The following is a 21082-nucleotide window of genomic DNA, read 5'->3' as shown; positions in this document are numbered from 1 at the left end:
GTGGTAGCTGTGGCTCTTATTTCTAAAAGGGGCATTTTTTTTTTTTTAACAATCCAGTAGAAAAATGGGCAAGGAACACAGACAGTTCCCAGAAAATGAAACACACAAGGCCTTTAGGCATACGAAAAGAAGCCCACCTCACTCACTCAGAGGGTCAGCAAACCCTGTGCCTAACATACAGTTTTTCACTTACTGAGTTAGCAAAAAAATCCTAAATTTGGTGACGTGCTTTATTGGCAAATCTTGAAAAAAACTGGTGTTCTCATATGCTGCTGGTGGAGTGTGAAATGGTGCAGCCTCTAGGGGGGAGTCCAATAGTATTCATCCCAGTTACAAAGACTCGGACCCTTTAACCCAGCAATTCTACATAAAGGAATTTTTTCTACAATACACACACCCATGCAAAATAGTACCCATACAGAGTTATTCATTGCAGCATTATGTGGATAAACTGTAAAAGATTTCAGGCAATCCAGATGTACACTGAGGGGGGACAGATAAATCCATTATGATGCATTCATATATTGAAACACTAGGCAGGTCCAGTGAGTGAGTGAGGAAGCTCTCTGATATGGAAAAACACCAGAACAAGTGAAGTGTCAAAGTAAGGCGCAAATGGTGTGTATAATATGTTACTTTCTATGTAAAAGATAAAGGGGGATGAATGAAAATCTATCTTTGTATTTTTTTTTTTTATCTGTATACACTCTGGATGGATTTGTAAGAGGCTGAGGACAGTGGTTTTCATTAAGGGGGAGGTTGGGAAGTCAGTTGACAGGGCACAAGGCCAGAGGGAGACTCATCAATACGGACTTAAATATTTTCTGGATTTTGAATCACGTGAACCTACTCAAAAGTCAACTTAAGGCCGGGCGCGGTGGCTCATGCTTGTAATCCCAGCACTTTGGGAGTCCGAGGTGGTGGATCACGAGGTCAGGAGATCGAGACCATGGTGAAACCCCGTCTCTACTAAAAATACAAAAAAAATTAGCTGGGTGTGGTGGCGGGCGCCTGTAGTCCCAGCTACTCGGAGAGGCTGAGGCAGGAGAATGGCGTGAACCCGGGAGGCGGAGCTTGCAGTGAGCCGAGATCGCGCCACTGCAGTCCAGCCAGGGTGAGAGCACGAGACACCGTCTCAAAAAAAAAAAAAAAAAAAAAAATGGCAACTTAAAAATTAAGAGAGGTCGGGCACGGTGGGTCACGCCTGTAATCCCAGCACTTCAGGAGGCCGAGGCAGGTGGATCACGAGGTCAGGAGATCGAGACCATCCTAGCTAACATAGTGAAACCTTGTCTCTACTAAAAATACAAAAAATTAGCCGGGCATGGTGGCACGTGCCTGTAGTCCCAGCTACTCGGAAGAGTGAGGCAGGAAAATCGCTTGAACCCAGGAGGCAGAGGTTGCAGTGAGCTGAGATGGTGCCACTGCACTTCAACCTGGGCGACAGAGTGAAATGCCATCTCAAAAAAAAAAAAAAAAAAAAAAGGTATAGCCTGGAAAATCTATCATTACTTGGATGAGAGACCGGTTGCATACAGGTTAAGGAAGGAAGTGGTTTTCCAAGATAACATTCCTAGATTAATCCTAGTAAAACCTCTAGGATTTAGGAATATACATGACTTTTAATGAGGGCCAGATCTTCTGCAGAATGGTGTGTCATTTGGGGAGCTGGAGCACACTCCCTGGACCTTAGACCATCTTGCACCTGGGGACACCATAGCAGGCATCATTTAATCTAGGCACAAGCAGCCCAGAAGATTTCTAACCATGATGTTAACCCAGCATAGACCCTAAAAGGGCCAGGCAAGAAGTGCCATTTCCCCACCATCCTCTGCACAGGACCCTGCTTTTAAAAGGGTTCCTTATCAAGTGTCACTAGTTACTCACAGAGGAATAACATAAAGATAAGTAGCATGAGGATTAAACACTGTTGACCTTGGCATTGATGTAGTGTGTCCTGAAATGAGTAGCCTGGAGACCCTGGGGTTGGCTAGTTGGGAACGAAGAGTCCTGTGGATTAGTAGTGCATGTTTCACAGATGAGGGAACAGGCTTAGAGAGGCTAAGTGACTGCCGAGGGTCACACAGCAACCTCAGGAGAGAGCTAAGTATGGAAGAACTGGGGCTTTTGACTCACAGACCAGGACTTGCTCCATTAGGCCATTTGTCTTTACCCTCAGAATTGACACCCTGTTATCACACAGCAAATGGCCAGCAGTGTGGCAGTGTATGTGTGTATGTGGAGGGAGTGGTGTAAGAAAACCGTGACAGGAAATTTCCTGGCTGATGCTATTGGGAGCAGATCCCAGAGTTCAGGGAATTTAACCTGGGCATTGCTGGACCACATGTAGAAAGTGTCATTGAGTTCTGGGGGCTGACTTCTTGGTTAGACATGGGCCAAACAGTCAGTCAGTGCCCATGAGAGGGAGCCAGGACAGCCAGAGGCCTGGAAACCTCTATGAATGAGGGAACATGATTATAATTTTCATGTGAAAGAGAGCAGACAATGGCTCTGTTTTTTAAGGGTAGAATCTGGGTGTTCAGGGAGTTAGATTTGGGCTTAACTTGAGAAAAGCTTTCCCGCAGCAAGACTTGGGAAGCAGAGGAATTGTTTACTTGGGTGAGTGAATTAGTGTCTTGACCTCCAAGGTCAGGTGGACCCCTTGGCATGCTGCAGAAGGATTTTTGCGTGAGGGCGATTTAAGATGGTTTAGTCTGACTTGTAGCTTCAGGCTTTATGTTTTTGCTGCTGCATTTTTTTGTATTCTCTTTTTGTTGTCTCCGTGTACAAGGGATTTCATTTGTGCCGTGTTTTACTTTCTTTAACTTTAGTTTTCAAGAAGAAATGTCAAGTAGCTGTAAATTAAGACTTTTATGGATGCTGTGTTGTTAAGGTGGATTTAAGGTGTTTGAAGTCTTCCTCTTAACACTTAAAAGCTGAGAGGTTCACTTCCCGGCTCTAATGTAGTGACTGGGGCAGAGAGATTATGGCTGGTGAGATAGCTGGGCGGGCCTGTTTCTGAGCGTACAGTAAACTGAAGATAAAAGGCAACTATTTTGTTCCCAAGTCATCAATTAAACAAAATGCTTTAACTACTGACTTAAGCTGCTTCCTTCCCGTTTTGAAGTTCTGTTTCTTCCTGTTTAACTCAAGTAAATACACCCAGCTGTTGGTCTCAGGGGAGGTTATTTTTTCAACTAAGTAATTCATTCACATGAGTTCAATAAAAAGATGTACAGTGAAAAGTCTCCCTTTCACCCACACATTTTCCATTTGCTCTGTCCCTCAACTTGTGTTCTTGAGTCCCTTCCGGAATCACTTTGTGCAAATACAGGCAATATGAATAAATATTCTTCTTTCTCCCTTACTACACAAAGGGTAGCCTACCATACACATTATTCTCTTATGCCTTTTTCCTCCTCACATTTTCATGGAAATCTTTGCATATCTGTATACAGGTATAATTTTTTTACAGGTCATTAAAATGTTTCATCATAAGGATTTATCAAGGTCTAATTAACCCCTACTGATGGATATTTGCTATTACAAATAAACTGTGATTTTGTAAATAACATCATTTCACACATAAAAGTAGGATACATTTCCAGTAGCCCTATATATTTTTTAAATTTTATTTTTAATTTTCAATAAATATTAAAAAATTGCCTTCCATGGATGTTGCACCAATTTACATTTCTACAAGCAATGTTTGAGAATGCTTGTTTCACCCTGTAAACATTGTATATGGTTTTTTGCTAAATGGATGGGGAAAAATGCTATTTCATTATGGTGAGGCCAGGTGTCTTTCCATCAAAGAGTTATTTGTATTTCCTGTTCTGTGATCTCTGTTCAAATCTTTTGCCCATTTTCTGTTGGATTGTTGGTCTTGTATATGTTGATTCCCACACACTTTTTTATATATTGAGGAAGCTAACCCTTTAACATGAATTGCACACAATTTCTCCATTTTGTCTTTATTTTTTTATGCCATTAAGGTATGTTTCGTCCTGCAGAAGTTGTTTTTTTCTTCATGCGATCACATTTATCAATCTTTCCTTTATGCCTTCTGGATTTTAAGTAATAGGTCTTTTTACACGTTGAAATTTTAGAAATTCTCTTGAGTTTTTTTAGAACTTTCATATTTCGATTTTTCACACCAAAATCTTGAATTCATTTGCAGTTTATCCTTTATTTTTTGTAGATTGCTCTCCAGTTGTCCCAATATCATTGACTAGATCATCTTTTCCCCCTGGTTTGAGATGCCCCTTTTTAATCACACACTAACTTCAAGGAAAACCTAGGAAGCGCTTCCTCCCAGAAGCTTCTTCCTGAGATCACCTACTGGTCCGTCTTCCTGTGTCCGTCTCCCCCATGTGTCCACTGAAGACTGAGATTTCTTTCTGCTTAAGGTGCCCAGCAGCTCCTCCCCAGAGCATCCTGCCTGCAAAAGGGAACCCCACCCAGCTGATCCGGAGCAGATGCAGCCGGCTTGGTGTGGCAGGGCGTTTCCATCATCTCCCACGTCCCAGGCCTGTCCAGGGAACGGCAGCGAGGGAATTCAAGTGGGGAGCAGAGGGCAGCATCATTGCTTAAATATGACTCACTTGGCCTATTTGCACTCTTGGTCAGAACTAGGGTTTTGAGAATAGTAACAGAGAATGTTGTTTCTCCAGGGCTTTTGGAGAACCAATGATTAGGAGCAGGCCTTGGGCCCTTGGGAGGAAACCTGAATGTTTGTAGCCTTCTCTGCTCAAGACATGCTAGTGCCTTAAGGATCCAGAGAGCGACTTTATTCGGTTTCCTTTCTCCAGTTTTGCAAGGTATTGGATCTCCTATGGCCTCCTCAGTTAGGACACAAAATCTATGTGGATTCACCAGTGTTCTCCTTCATTACAGAAGAACTTCAGCCCCCGTACTGGTCATCTCAGTTGTAGATGCTGATTGTCCCCCAAGTCTGACTGTGGTCTAGAGACCTGGCCATTCTCTAGCTTGGCTGGGGCAGGTCTGGCGGGGCTGACCACTCAATGAAGGACCGGGTTGTGGGATGGCTGTGGTTAGTGATGAGTTATCAGTGATGGTAGCTGTGGTTAGCTTCTGCAGCAGCCCCAGTTGGGTCAGTAAGTGTTTTGCTGCTGGCCTGTGCTGGCTGCTTAGAAGGCAGGAGGTATAACTGGGCCTTAGGGAAGACTATAGGCACAAAGTCCAATGGCCTGGCTGCCTTTCTTACTAGTCCTGGGCGAGTAAGCATTTGCCTTGGGCCAGAGGTATATATTCTCCACGTTAGGGTTTCTCCAACCATCATGTGGGTGTTAATAGTGCCTCTGTGGATTAAATGAGATAGTGCCTGAAACTGCTCAAGACAGCACTGGCAGCTAGGAGGCAGTTGGTAAAAGTGAGCAGAGACCGAGCCCTAAAGATGCACAAGCTCAGCTGAGAACACTGCCAGAATGTTCAGCTGCCTAGCAGTAGGTAAGTCAAGAAGATTGAATTGGGGGTCATCAGTGCAGAGCACAAACAGATTTGGCTGTTTTTTTCTCCAGGTTCTCCAAATGGGTCTTTGGAACCTCCTTCTAGGGAGACTGGAGAAAGCTCTGGCACTGGTGTTTGTTGAGTGGATGGGAAGCAGGATTGTTAACCTTTCTTGCCCCTTCTTTCCTCTTAGGAATGTTTTTGACTCAACCCCAGTCTTGGGGCCCTGAGCCCCGTGTCTCCTACTGCAGGTCAGAGTGGGAGCGTTCCAGTTCAGTTCTACTCCTCATCTGGAATTCCCCTTGGATTCATTTTCAACCCAACAGGAAGTGAAGGCAGAAATCAAGAGGATGGTTTTCAAGTATGTATGATCAGATACTGCTGTGGTTAGGGTGAGGCCAACTGCTCTTAAAATTGCTCCCTTGAAGGGTTTGGTCCTGCTCTGGGCTCACAGAGAGGACTGTGGGCTGCTTTCAGGAGTCCAGCTGGGCACAGTTGGTCACATGAATTCCATTCTCAAGGCTGCCCCTCCTTATTGCATGATAATGTCCCAGGTAGGAATTTAAATGCAAGTTAAAAAACTGCTGCTGTGATGTATAGTTGTCAGTTACCTGGGAGAGAGTGCTACTGAAGGTCACGAATGGGATTAAGAGCCTGGAGGAATAGGAGGAACACTGAGTCTTAATCCCATTTCTGTCCCTTGTGACCACTGCAGCTTGGACAGTTCACCACACTTCTCTGAGCCTCATTTTTGTGGTCTAAAAAGAGTAAGTGCCCCCCTGTTATTGAGAGTGCTTTAAAAATTATGAATATCTGGTTATGTGCTCATACATATACACACCTTATGTGTTAGTCTGTTCTTGCATTGCTGTAAAGAAATACCTGAGGCTGGGTAAATTATGAAGAAAACTTTTATTGGCTCATGGTTGTGCAGGCTGTACAGGAAGCATAATGCCAACATCTGCTCCTGGTAAGGGCCTCGGGAAGCTTCCAATTATGGCGGAAGGCAAAGGGGGAGCAGGTGCATCACATGGCGAGAGCAGGAGCAAGAGAGAGGAGGAGGTGACACACATTTTAAAACAACCAGATCTTATGTGAACTCACTCATCACCAAGGGACGGTGCTACGCCATTCATGAGGGATCCGCCCCCATGATCCAGACACCTCTTACCAGGCCCCACCTCCAACACTGGATTACAGTTCAACATGAGATTTGGAGGGGACAAACATCCAAACAATATCACCCTCTAAATATATATATAGTCATATGTTTACTTACATTATAAGTTAGCTGATGTGTACATCTGAATATGATGTGTGTTTATGCTCATATGTTTTTATACACTTATATTTTGTGTATATTTTATATATTATATATACATATAATCTATTTGCATGTGATACATATATGCATATATACATATGCACATATTGACACGTGCATGTATATACATACACACATATATATAATGTTCTTCACAAGCCCTCACAGAATAATGACTTTGATTTGCCCCTTGCCACTCTGGGCTCCTGCTGCCCCTTGTACTAGTGTCCACTGAAGTCCATGGTCACAGCCATTTATGGCTGTCTCCTCCCATTGCAAAGGCTCTGAGCTCTGAGGGCCTTTTTCCAGTTGCAAGCCTCTGTAGGTCTACCAGTGCTCTCAAAAAGCCTGAGGCCCCACAATGGGTACAGCAGGGACTCTGGGAGCTCTGCAGGCCTCAAGAATGTCCTAGTAACCCTCACTGACTTTTATCTTAGACTATCTATCCCAGCCCTTTCCTCTGCCCTTGAACAGATTAAGGGGCAAATCATCATGCAAGAAAGTACAAAAGGAAAGAGCTCATTAATATGTGTTTATAAAATACAGTAGTGCACATCGACCTTTTCTTCTTCCCCTGGAGCCTTGTGCCCCTGGGGCCCCCAAGAACTGGCTTCTTACAGAGAATGGTCTCAGCCTTGCTTCATATCTCTAACTAAGACACACAGTGCAGGGGCTTCCTCCCAGGTTTGTGGAATCACTCTTTGCTCTTGGTATATTTAGGAATACTCACTTTGTTTTCGAAGCACAGTCTCACTCTGTTGCCTAGGCTGGAGTGCAGTGGCACTGTATTGGCTCACTGCAACCTCCACCTCCCAGGCTCAAGCCATCCTCCCACCTCAGCCTCCCAAGTAGCTGGGACTGCAGGCATGCGCCCCCACACTGGGCTAATTTTTCTATTTTTGTAGAGATGGGGTTTCCCCATGTTGCCCAGGCTGGTCTTAAACTGCTGAGCTCAAGCAATCCACCTGCCTTGCCCTCCCAAGGTGCTGGGATTACAGGTGTGAGTCACCGTGCCCAGCCAGGAATCTGCCCCCCCCCCTTTTTTTTTTTTTTTTTTTTGAGACGGAGTCTCACTCTGTGCCCAGCCTGGAGTGCAGTGACACGATCTCTGCTCACTGCAAGCTCTGCCTCCTGGGTTCACACCATTCTCCTGCCTCAGCCTCCCGAGTAGCCGGGACTATTTTTTAGTAGAGACGGGGTTTCACTGTGTTAGCCAGGATGGTCTCGATCTCCTGACCTTGTGATCTGCCCGCCTCTGCTTCCCAAAGTGCTGGGATTACAGATGTGAGCCACCGTGCCCGGCCAAATCTGCACTTTTAAAAGGCCTCTCCCCACCCTCCCTGTGACTGTTATACACACTAACTTTTTGAAAACAGCTTTATGGAGATATATTTTATATGCCATAAAGTTAACACATTTAATGTGTACAATTCAATAGTTTTGAATATATTTACAGAGTTAAACAACTTTTACCCTATTCTAATTTTTGAACATTTTTATCACCTCACAAAGAAACCTTGTAAGTAGACATTTTTCCAAACAAGATAGACAAATGGCCAATAAGTACACGAAAAGACTGTCAACATCATTACCTGTTAAGGAAATGCAGATCAGAACCTCAGTGAGCTACCATGTCGTAGCCACTACAATGGCTCAGAGACTGACAAAAACAAGTGTTGGTAAAGCTGGGGATAGGAAGTGCAGCCCTCATCCATTGCTTGTGGGATTGTAAGTGGTGCCTGCCACATTGGAAAAAAGTTTGGCAGTTCCTCAAAATGTTAAACATACATTTAGCATATGACCCAGCAATTCCATTTCATGAGAGTTAAAAACATGCACACAAAAATAGTTGTATGCTAATGTTCATACTAGTGCTGTTTATAGCAGCTCCAAAACAGAAACAATACAAAATATCCAACTAATGCATGTATAAACAAAATGTGGTATATTCCAAACAATGGAATACTATTCAACTGTAAGAATGAATGAAGTACTGATTCATGGTACAGCATGGAGGAATCTTGAAAACATTAGGCTAAGTGAAAGAAGCCAGGCATAACAGGTCACATACTATATGATTCCACGTTTTGTTTTTTTTTGTTTTTTCTGAGATGGAGTCTCGCTCTGTCACCCAGGCTAGAGTGCAGTGGTGCTATCTCGGCTCACTGCAAGCTCCGCCTCCTGGGTTCACGCCATTCTTCTGCCTCAGCCTCCCAAATAGCTGGGACTGCAGGTGCCCGCCACCTCGCCCGGCTAATTTTTTTGGTATTTTTAGTAGAGATGGGATTTCACCGTGTTAGCCAGGATGGTCACGATCTCCTGACCTCATGATCTGCCTGCCTCAGCCTCCCAAAATGCTGGGATTACAGGCGTGAGCCACCGTGCCTGGCCAACTTTTTTTCTTTTTTTGAGATGGAGTCTCATTCTGTCGCCTTGGCTGGAGTGCAGTGGCGTGATCTTGGCTCACTACCACCTCCGCCTCCTGGGTTCAAGCAATTCTCCTGCCTCAGCCTCCCAAGTAGCTGGGACTATAGGCGTCTGTCACCATACCTGGCTAATTTTTGTAATTTTAGTAGAGACAGGGTTTTGCCATGTTGGCTAGGCTGGTCTCGAACTCCTGACCTCAGGTGATCCACCCGCCTTGGCCTCCCAAAGTGCTGGGACCATGCCTGGCCATGATTCTACTTTTTATAAAGTGTCTAGAATAGGCAAATCCATGAAGATAAAAAGTGAATTAGTCATTGCCAGGGGCTGACGGGAATGAGGAATGGCTGCTAATGGTACAGGGCTTCTTTCTGGGGTAAAGAATATGTTTTGGACTTATATAGTGGTGATGGTTGCACAGCTTTGTGAATACACTAAATATCACTGAATTGTACACTTTAAAAGTGTGAATTTTATGTTATATAAGTTATATCAATAAGGTAGTTTTAAAAAAAAATTTATCCATTATATGCAGTATGCATTTTCAAAGGAAAAAGGCTGTTGGTTTAAGTTTGGGGCTAAAAGTCAAAGACCATTTGAGTGACTTTGACTCAAAGAATTCAGCTCTGCTCTTGTCTGAAAACCTAATCAAATCTCAAAGAATTGGTACAAAAAGGAGCAAGGAGCATTAGAGATCATCTAGTATGTTTTCCCTCTCTTATTTTACAGAGGAGGATATTGAGGCCGAGAAGAAACAGGGGCCCTGGCCAGAACCAGTGGGTTACACTGCCAATCCAATAGGCCCCACCCAGCTGTCCTTTCCCACCTCTCACCACGCTCCCTCTCCTACACCCCCCAGATGATTAGTTGAGCTGCTTTTCAGCTGTGTTGAGGTCATAACTAAGGGCTTGAGAGCATTATTTATGACATATGAAATGGAGAGACACACTAAGATTGAGGACATTGAGGGTGGAGAATGAAGACTTCTTATGTGTCTGAACAAGGTCAGCTCTTCTGGGGCTGTGTATGATTAGCACTTACGTTTCCTAGGACAACTGTAAGTGACAACAAACAAGGAAAGGAGGCACTGATTTTTGGCCCCAGTTGTGAAGTCACTGAGGACACTAAAAATGAAGACAGGCTGTTATGAATCAGAACAGAGGAACATGGGCCAAATGGGAGTGATGACCTCCCCGGGGCACTTTGTTCTTTTTCTACAGTGAAGTTTTGTTTTTAAATTTTAAACTTTTGGCCGTGCGCAGTGGCTCACGCCTGTAATCCCAGCACTTTGGGAGGCCGAGGTGGGTGGATCACGAGGTCAGGATATCGAGACCATCCTGGCTAAAATGGTGAAACCCCATCTCTACTAAAAATACAAAAAATTAGCTGGGCGTGGTGGCGGGCGCCTGTATTCCCAGCTACTCAGGAGGCTGAGGCAGGAGAATGGCGTGAACCCGGGAGGTGGAGCTCATGGTGAGCCGAGATCGTGCCACTGTACTCCAGCCTGGGAGACAGAGTGAGACTCCGTCTCAAAAAAAAAAAAAAAAAAAATTAAACTTTTGTAGGTACATAGTAGGTATATATACATATAGGGTATGTGAGATGTTTTGATACAGGCATGCAATGAGTAATAATCACGTCAGGGAGAATGGGGTATCCATACCCTCAAGTGACAGTGAAATGTTAGATGCTTGACTGATTAGGACAGCTTGACCCAAACCCAGGACACTTGCTTTCCAGACCAAGGCAGTCCCCCAAAAGTATGTTTTGAGGTAGTTAAGAAACTACTCTGACAACCACCTTATTGCTACTTTGCAAGAAGTTTAAAAAACATTGCAGTCAAACCTTCCAACATTGCGCCCCACGATGACATAAAATCAAGGTAAGACCTGGCTGGTGATTGGTTCCTGAATGCACAGAGCTCCTGGCCTGCTGGCTTCCTGGGCTTGCTCATTTCATTAATCTCATAGTAACACAACCTTGTGTTTACTGAGACTGAATTTTTTGGACTCCCTCCATAGCTTTGTCTCCACTTTACCTTGGCACAAAACTGTTGATAGCCTTCCCTGGCCCCTTTCAAACCACATTAATGTTTAAATATGGCTTTTAGGTTAGTTAGAATTACAAAGCATTTTGTCCTTTTTTTTCCCCCTTAATATTATTTGGTATGTGCTTTTACATAAAGCTGTATTATTTTTCATGTTGATCGTTTTTAATGATTATTTAATAATCCAAGTTCAGCTATCACAATATATTTAATTATTCTCCTAAAAGGTAACATTTAGGTTGATTCCAGAATTTTTGTCTATTGCTGAAAAAAAAAGGTGTAATCAACATCCCTGTACCTACAGTGGGTTTTCTTTTCTTTTTTTTCGTTTTGAGATGGAGTTTCGCTCTTGCCACCCAGACTGGAGTGCAGTGGCGCGATCTCAGCTCACTGCAACCTCTGCCTCCCAGGTTCAAGTGATTCTCCTGCCTCAGACTCTCCCGAGTAGCTGGGATTACAGGCACCTGCCACCATGCCGGGCTAATTTTTGTATTTTTAGTAGAGATGGGGTTTCACCATTTTGGCCAGGCTGGTCTTGAACTCCTGACCTCAGGTGATCCACCTGCTTCGGCCTCCCAAAGTGCTGAGATTACAGTTGTGAGCCACCGCGCCAGCTGGGTTTTCTGATGAATTATTATTATTGTTATTGTTAACAGGGTCTTTCTCTGTCACCCAGTCTGGAATGCAGTGGGGCAATCTCAGCTCACTGCAACCTCCGCCTACCTGGTTCAAGTGATTCTCCTGCCTCAGCCTCCCGATAGCTGGGATTACAGGCCCCCGCCACCACACCTGGCTAATTTTTTTTTTTTTTTGTATTTTTAGTAGAGATGAAGTTTCGCCATGTTGGCCAGGCTGGTCTCAAACTCCTGACCTCAGGTGATCCGCCCACCTCGGCCTCCCAAAGTGCTGAGATTACAGGCATGAGCCACAGTGCCTGGCTTCTTATGAATTATTTTTCATAGCCTGTTTCATGGCCTGCTGACATCAGAATGACCTGCAGGGAGGTGAGGGAGGAGGGGAGGGAGTGCTGGTTTGAAATCTAGATTCTCAGGCCAGGTTACAGACCCACCAATTTGGACTGTCAGGGAATAGGACCTGAAAATCTACATCATTAAGTCTCCTGAGAGATTTTTATGAACACTAGAACTTGAGACTAGACTCAAAAGATAAACTTCTTACAGTAGGCCGCTGTGGGTTCATTTTGGTAACAGCCACCCACTAGGTCCTCAGAGGCGCTAGACCCAGCATTTCATCCTCTAACAATACTATTTATTTCCCCTTTTAACATGGAAGGAAACTGGGACTCAGGTCAAGTAACTTTTCCAAGTTTACCTGCTAAAATGTTTCAGAACTAATATTTGAGCCCCTCCACCTCTGGAACTCATGTTCTTAATTGCTTGTCTGCACTGATAGCAAAATGTTTTGATTCTAGCCCTCCCACCGCCCCCCTCCAAAAGTTCATACATGGCAATCATAACCCCCAAGACAGTAGCTGATCTGTGAACCTTCAACTTGCAACCTAGTTTAGTTCAATTTGAGAGAAATTAGAAAAATTCTGCTGACACTCTGGCCTTGGAGCCCCCTGTCTGAGTTCAAGTCCTGCCTTCACCACTCATGAGCGGCATAACCTTAGTTTAGACCGTTCTCTGGACTCTCCTATTCCAGAGGTTGGTGAGAATTATATGAGAATATGCTGAGCATATATAGGTAAACATAGGTTGAGCACAGCGCCTGGCACACACTAAGTGCCCAGGAAATATTAGCAGTTATTATCACTATTCTCTGAGTGGGGTTTCCTCGTGTGTTAAATGTAGAAGTAGACCCTGAACTCAGAACAGACTCTTAGGCAGAAATGCTTCCTGGAGTAAGCGAAGGGATTTCTTTTTATTTTTTTTATTTTTTTTTTGAGACGGAGTCTTGCTCTGTCTCCCAGGCTGGAGTGCAGTGGCACGATCTCGGCTCACTGCAAGCTTTGCTTCCCGGGTTCACGCCTTTCTCCTGCCTCAGCCTCCTGAGTAGCTGGGACTACAGGCGCCCGCCACCACGCCCGGCTAACTTTTTGTATTTTTAGTAGAGATGGGGTTTCACCATGTTAGCCAGGATGGTCACGATCTCCTGACCTCGTGATCTGCCTGCCTCAGCCTCCCAAAATGCTGGGATTACAGGCGTGAGCCACCGCGCCCGGCTAAGCAGAGGGATTTCTTCTCACTTATCAGAGGTCAAGCCATGGGGAATCTCACCTTACCTTGGTCGCAAGCCAGCAGACAGTTTTCTTGTGGGAACCCTTAACAGGGTGCTGAGGTATAGAGGGTGACAGTATTGGTATCACTGTGCTGAGCAATGTGAAGGGTAAGTACTGTCAGGCCTGTGCAGTGGGCAGCCTGGGCTCTCATGTCCCTGAAACTTAATTTCTCCATAACCACAGGCTGATGGTTGTGAAGAGGGAGGCCCAGACCCGTTAGAAAATCTGGATGGGCCAGACACGGTGGCTCACGCCTGTAATCCCAGCACTTTGGGAGACCAGGGCGGGCAGATCACCTGAGGTCAGGAGTTTGAGACCAGCCTGGCCAACATGGTGAAACCCTGTCTCTACTAAAAATACAAAAATTAGCAGGGCATGGTGGTGAGTGCCTGTAGTCCCAGCTACTCGGGAGGCTGAGGCAGGAGAATCACTTAAGCCCAGGTGGTGGAGGTTGCAGTGAGCTGAGAGTATGCCACAACACTCCAGCCTGGGTGACAGAGTGAGACTCTGTCTCACAAAATAAGAAAACAAAATCTGGATGGAATCTAAGCCTTCCCCTGAAGGTAGTAGATGGAAAGGAGAAACAGTTTAACTCTGAAGGGGCCAAGGACCCTGTGAGAAACAGCACAGAGTATGGGGAACAAGTACTTTTTCTTTTCACTCCTGAAGCTGTGAGCCTGTAGGAGTGGTAACAATCAGATGGACTACAAGGGAGGGGAGGCTTTGGGGAAAGAAGGCAAGGACTGGTTGAGAACCTCAGGATCTAAGAACATAGCCAGGAGGCCATAGGGCTCACTGGCCAGTGGGTATAGGTGCAGGTTGCTTCAAAGCCACCGAAGCACCTTGGCTTTGGGTGAGAAGAAAGTCTTGTGAACATTTAAGCAGGACAGTGTAGAACAGGGGTTGGCAAACTTTTTCAGTAAAAGGTTGTATAGTACATAATTTTAATTTTCAGGCCAATGGTCTCTTTGTAGACAGTACATAAATCAGTGCGTGTGGCTGTTTTCCAATAAAACTTTACAAAAATGGACACCAGGCCAGATTAAGCTGACCCCTGGAAACGAAAGAGCATCGGCTTCAAATTCAGTGAGACTGGGCTTAAACTCCAGTTCCGACGTCCACTAGCCAGATGAGAGTCAGGTGCCTTCAAGAGTATGTAACTATCTGTTTAAGAACTTGGGCTTTGGAAGTGAAGGGCCCTAGGTTCAAGTCCTGCCCTCACTACTCATGAGTGGCATAACCTTAGTTTTGACCCTTCTCTGGACTCCTCTATGCCAGAGAGCTGTGGCGAGAATTATATGATAATATGCTAAGCATATGTAAATAAACATGGGTTGAGCACAGCGTCTGGCACATGCTAAATGCCCAGGAAATATTACCAGTTATCACTATTCTCTGAGTGGGGTTTCCTCGTTTTTTAAATGCGGGTAAGATTAGTACCTTTTACCATGGATGTAAGGATTACATTCAGTAACAGGTGTGTGTGTGTAGTGTCTGGCACAAAGTAAAATGTCAGCACTAATATTATCCTTTAGAAATGGAAGCCATTCTGCCCTCCCAGGAGCCCTGGAGGAACACTCTTTTTAAACACAAGAGCTCTTTGGTGAAGGAAACAGTATTAGTGGAAATCAGAATCGGGTTGGTGGTCTTGGGTGTCTGATGTGTGATCCAGCAAGGAGTGAGAGGAGTTGGGGGCGCTTGGGAGTCAGTGGTGTGGGTGTAGTCTTCCTCATCGAAGATTCATCCATGTTGGTATGCTCTGTTTTTCTTTGATAAGCCCGTTGCCCAAGCCAAACTCTGCTCGCTAGCTCCAGAACACAGGTTGCATTGCTTACCTGTGTCTTTGCTTTAACCCCTTCCTGTAATCAGAATGGCCTCTTCCTTTCCTCATCAGCTGATTCACTGAGACCCCATTTAAAAGCTTTTTCCCCTCTGAAGCCTGTTCCCTGACAGCTTCACCCCACAATGAATCTGCTCCTCTGAATTCCTATTTGCATCCTTGCATTCCTGTTTATTTGCTGTCTTGTAGATCCCATTTCTTCAACTAGACTGGGAGTTCTTTAAGGGGTGGGATCGTGGTTATACTTCCTGGTCTCCATTTCACTATCTTCCCTCTAGTGGATCCACAAGTAAATACTCACGGGTTGAAAAAAAGTAACTGAATTTTTAACCCATGCAAATGTCAATATATATATTGTAGGCAAGACTGTTAGTTCTAGGAGTTGTCAACTCTTGTTGACATTTTTTAACTTTATGGAGCACCACAAAGAAAACTGCCCTTTAAGAGCTTGCTTAAGTTAGAAAGCAATAAAAGTGAAGAATATTCTAGGCCTGGTCCATAAATCCTTCCCAAGCACAATCTTCATGCTCTTTCCTTGTCTTCCTGCTGAATGGAGAGCATTTTGAGAACTGAGGGGAAGGTGGAACCACAACATGAAGGGAGCCTGGATTCCTGAGTAGCTGCTTGGAGGGGAGCCAACAAGGAGAGATGCCTGGGCAGGAGGACTCATGTCAGACTTGCATGAGAAATAAAACCACACACACACACGCACACACACACACACACACACGCACGCACACACTCACAGCAGGTAATGCCCATGCCTCTTGTCAGTTGGATGTTTTCACATTAGAAGAATGACCATAGTTAGGGCTGAATTAAAGGTAGGCATTGCCTTAATTTATGGTTAGTACAATCTGAGTGTAAATGTGTCCCCCATCTAGAGTCTGTGGTTAGTCACTATTTCAGAATAATGCTCCCACAGAGTTTTCTCTGTGTGTACAGTTGATAACCACAGTAATTCCATCAGCCTCGCATTGTTGATCATGTTTGGATGGGCTACCATCCGCTGAATGGTTTGGCTGCAACAGAGACTGACTCACAATTCAGTAACCTAAAATCCACTGTAGTGAGTCATTATTTTCTGTCCAGCTGACACTCAAAGCTTGCAGTCCTCTCTCTGACAGGACGCTTACAGGAGCCTCCTAATTTGAGATTTAGCAGAGCTCCTGCTCTGGGATTCCAGGATCGGTCAAAAACAGCTGTGAGGATGAGAGAATCTCAAGCCACAGCAAATAGAGGACCATTGGCATCCCGATGAGATGGGACCCCTGTAACCTGCCCTGATCTGGAGGTGGTCAGACAGCTCAGCCTTCCAGCTCCCAACCCTGAATTTGGACATGGCCCACAAAGGCCTGGATCACAGAAAAGACTCTCATCACACCCTTGCCTTGAAGCCCTGTCTTTCACTCTTATGGATCCTTCCTCACACAGTTTTCCTAAGCTCATTTATCTGTTTTCCCAACCCAAGATGTTGAGCCGTAACAAGAAGGAGATGATGCAGGGATGAGGAGGTGGGAGGCATGTGTTAGACAAATGACAAGAGCTGTCAGCCCAGAGTCGTCACTCGGGGAGGAGAAAAACACACCCAACACACAATGACATTATGATAGAATACAACAGAGATGTACAGGGTGAATCTCAAGTGTATGGAAAAAATAATTTGTTCGTTGTTGTGGTTTAGATGGTAGAACTATCACTTTCAGCCTCTGCTAGGAGAAAGCGACCTTTCACTAATAACGGAAGAGCTCTTCGATTTCAGACTCTCATCCCAACTTCACCTCCCCACATCATTCACTTTTCTTCTTTCTTTTTTCCTTCTGGGTGTGCACAGAGGAGGGCGCACGGAGACGGGACTTGCTCTGAAATACCTTCTGCACAGAGGGTTCCCTGGAGGCAGAAATGCCTCTGTGCCCCAGATCCTCATCATCGTCACTGATGGGAAGTCCCAGGGGGATGTGGCACTGCCAGCCAAGCAGCTGAAGGAAAGGGGTGTCACTGTGTTTGCTGTGGGGGTCAGGTTTCCCAGGTAAGAGCCTCAGTCACCCTGGATCAGCCCTCAGGTGGTCAGCCTGGGGATCGTGACATGGCCATGGGAAGGGAGGGGACTGGAAGAGCTGTCAGGGTCCTTCCCTGGATCTGTCTTCTCCTCACTTTGCCATTTTGGCTCCAGTACACAGGAAGCTCCAATCTTTGGGAGCCTAAGCATTTGCATTGACTTTGGTTTTGTTTGAACACTTGGTTGCAAGTACCAGAAACTTTGCTGAAATTTATTTGGGCAAAAATGGAAATTCATGGAGTGATCTCATTCACTGGGTGGGATGGGGGTCCCTCGGGGCGTGCAGGAGCCAGGGACTTCAGTGTCATCAAGATTCTTCCACATATCTCTGCTGTTCTCTGCCTGTTGCCTCCTCTCTTACCCTGACTTTATTAGGAAGCTGGAACTAGAGCTGTGGACGGTGCCCAGCTCACGTCTTCAGAGCTCCACCCTGGAGAGAAAAGACCCCTTTCCACAGTTTAACAATCCAATAAAATATTCTAATCAGCCTGAGGCAGAGCCCACTCTTGGGGCCAAGGGAGTAGGAGTCTGACTGGCCACTCCCCCTTTACCCCATTTGTCTAGCAAATAGGCTTTCCTAGAAGAGAGGAGGGTACAGATCCTTAATGCTCTCAGACCAAAAAATGGACGTCACTTATGCCATGGACCAATAGTTATTGTGGGTGTTAAGTGAAATGACTCTGGTCTGGGCACTGTGTTTGCGCACAGAAATCTTTATTTTAGTACATTATTTAATTTCTCAGTTAATAAATACAGGGTTGTCTTTCTCATGCTGGGCATTATTCTAGGTGCTTAGAATACAGAGACAATAATACAAAGTCCCTGCCCTCATGGAGTTTCCATTCTCGGAAAGGAACTAGATAATAAATAAATAACATAATTTCAGGTGGAAGTAAAATGCAAAAGGGAAAAATAAAGTAGGGTAAGAGGCTAAAGAATGATGGGGAATAGAGAGGAAAGCTATTTTAGATCGGGAGGTCAGTCAAGGCTTCTTTGAGAAATTGATTTTTGAGCAGAAACTTGAGTGAAGTGAGGAGTAGGCCTTCCAAATATCAGGGGAAGGCAGGGCAAGGCAGGCAGGTGGATGGCAAGTGCAAAGGCCCTGGGGTAGCAGGTAGGCTGGTGAGTAATAGGAAGGAACAGCCAGACGGCCAGGGAGGGGCGGAAGCCCAGCAAGCAAGTGGCAGAAACACAAGAAGTAAGGGTGGAAGAGCCAGGAGTTAGCCACAGAGACTTGGTGGGCATAGAGAAGATGTTAGTTTATTGTGAGTAGGATGACAGCCTTTGGAAGGTTTTAAGCAGGGGAATGATGTCTTCAGAGAATCACATTGGCTGCTGTGTATGAAATAGACCGACAGGATAGGGGTGGGAGAGGAAATAATAAGGGGAGAGGGGAAACTGATTAGGAGGCCTTTGGCGTGGCTCACGAAAGAGATCATGGTGGCTCCTAGAGGGAAGCAGCTGCAGCCTCAACTTAGGATATGTTTGTTTGTTGTTTGTTGTTGTTTTTGAGACAGCCTCGCTTTGTCACCCAGGCTGGAGTGCAGTGGCGTGATCTCTGCTCACTGCAACCTCCGCCTCCTGGGTTCAAGCGATTCTCATGCTTCAGCCTTCTGAGTAGCTGGGATTATAGGTGCGTACCACCACACCTGTGCACGCCACCACACCTGGCTACTTTTTTTTTTTTTAAATAGAGATAGGGTTTCACCATGTTGGCCAGGCTAGTCTTGAACTCCTGGCCTCAAGTGATCCACCCGTCTCAGCCTTCCATAGTGCTGGGATTACAGGCGTGAGCCACTGCGCCTGGCGTTGGCTTAGGATATGTTTTGAAGGCAGAGCAGTGAGCGGCCGCCACTGAATTGGAGGTGGGTGTGTGAGAGAATAATTGAGGATTTTGACTTGAGCCCCAGAGTGAATAGTGGTGCCATCTCCCGACATGAGAAAGATGACAACAGGGGAAGAGCACGGGACATTGTGTTCTGTTTCAGACAGAGGAAGTTTGAGGTGCACATCGGACAGCTCAGTGTGGGAGCTGAGCAGACAGTTGGGTGTGAGAATCTGGAGCATGGAGGAGGGGATAGGCATGGAGATTGAAGTTTGAGGTGGTTTTTAAATCTGATATAAGGTCATCTAGGTAGTGGGGACAGGGAGAGATGACCAACGGCCAGCAAGTGCAGGTCGGAGAGAGGAAGAAGATAGAGTGATGGAGACTAAAGAGTGGCCAGTAAGGTGGGGACATCCAGGATTATGCCATGTCCTGGAAATGGTGATGACATCATTGTCATCAATCATTGTGATCAGCAAGTTGGCAGAAGGCTCATTTTGTCTTCTCAAATATAGGCAATACAAACTCCTGGAGGGAGGAGAGAGGGACTTTGCCTCATGGCCCTCTGCCCGCCGTTTCCCACATTGTGCCAGACACAGTGCCTTGAGCATAACCATTGCCAAAGATTTGTCCATGAGGGTAGAACCTACCACACGGTGAGAATCCCTGTCTCCTTCCAGTGCTTTCTTCTTCAGCCGGTAGCTGGAACAGTGCCTCTCAAACTGTCAGGACCAGTCCACCCCCCGCCACCCAGATATACCATGAACTGATAACTTTTTAAAAATACAATAAAAATGAGGCCGGGCATGGTGGCTCATGCCTGTAATCCCAGCACTTTGGGAGGCCAAGGAGGGTGGATTACTTGAGGTCAGGAGTTTGAAACCAGCCTAGCAAACATGGTGAAACCCTATCTCTACTAACAATATGAAAATTAGCCAGGCATGGTGGTGGGTGCCTGTAATCCCAGCTACTCGGGAGGCTGGGGCAAGAGAGTCACTTGAACCCGGGAAGCAGAGGTTACAATGAGCCAAGATTACGCCACTGCAGTCCAGCCTGGGTGACAGAAGGTAACTCCGTCTCATAAAACAAAAATGAATTAATTAGGGGAAAAATGAAATAAACACAATATAAATTCAAATGTTTATTATTTGATTCAGCAGACATAAAATGACTGTCTCATCGCTGTCCAGTTAGTTTGTCAGTGCTTCCTCTCAGTGTCTGCGCTTGTCCCCTGTGCACCAGCATTTAATGCTAAGGAGCTGCTCTGCCCACCCATTGCTCTTTGAGCAGCCCTGGCCTAGAGAGATGAGAAGCCATTCTTGGGAGGAGGATGGGCTGAGCTGAGGGCCATGTAGGGCTCCCAGGACCACCTGACCCACCCCTCCCAACTCCCACTGAAGGGCTGAGTCACTGTTGCCCACTGGTTCTCAGCGTGTGCTCCCTGGACACAGTATCTTCATCACCTGGGAGCCTGCTGGAAACGCACAGCCTGGGGCCCCACACCACTGAATCCGGAACTCAGAGTCAGAGAGCCTTGGTCTGCCCTTCATCCTGCCTTCAGTGACTCTGATGCCCACCAGAGTTTGAGGGTCACTGCCAAGGGCAGCGTGAAACTCTACTAGCAATAAAGCAAAAAACTGATACTGGTTCAGTCTCTTTTCTACTTTTATTTTTTTTTTGAGACAGGGTCCCGCTCTGTCACCCAGGCTGGAATGCAGTGGCACGATCATGACTCACTGCAGCCCTGACCTCCTGGGCTCAAGTGATCTTCCCACCTCAGCCACCCAAGTAGCTGAAGTAGCTGGGAATACAGATGTCTGCCACGACACCCAGCTATTTTTTTTTTTTTTTT

At 45.7% G+C, this 21082-nt stretch overlaps 1 protein-coding gene across 1 annotated transcript in view; it reads left to right on the top strand.

Annotated features, from left to right (window-relative positions):
- The window catches only part of VWA2 (von Willebrand factor A domain containing 2), a 55907-nt gene that overhangs the window by 16734 nt on the left and 18091 nt on the right, over nucleotides 1-21082 (top strand). Inside the window, exons 5-6 of the mRNA XM_055248524.2 lie at nucleotides 5721-5830; nucleotides 17181-17375. Of these exons, the coding sequence (XP_055104499.2) occupies nucleotides 5721-5830; nucleotides 17181-17375 (305 nt within the window). The remainder of the gene's footprint in view (nucleotides 1-5720; nucleotides 5831-17180; nucleotides 17376-21082) is intronic.

This window comes from Symphalangus syndactylus, chromosome 2 (assembly GCF_028878055.3).
Source record: "Symphalangus syndactylus isolate Jambi chromosome 2, NHGRI_mSymSyn1-v2.1_pri, whole genome shotgun sequence".
Taxonomy (NCBI): Eukaryota; Metazoa; Chordata; class Mammalia; order Primates; family Hylobatidae; genus Symphalangus; species Symphalangus syndactylus.
This window is presented reverse-complemented; position numbering and strand designations above follow the sequence as displayed.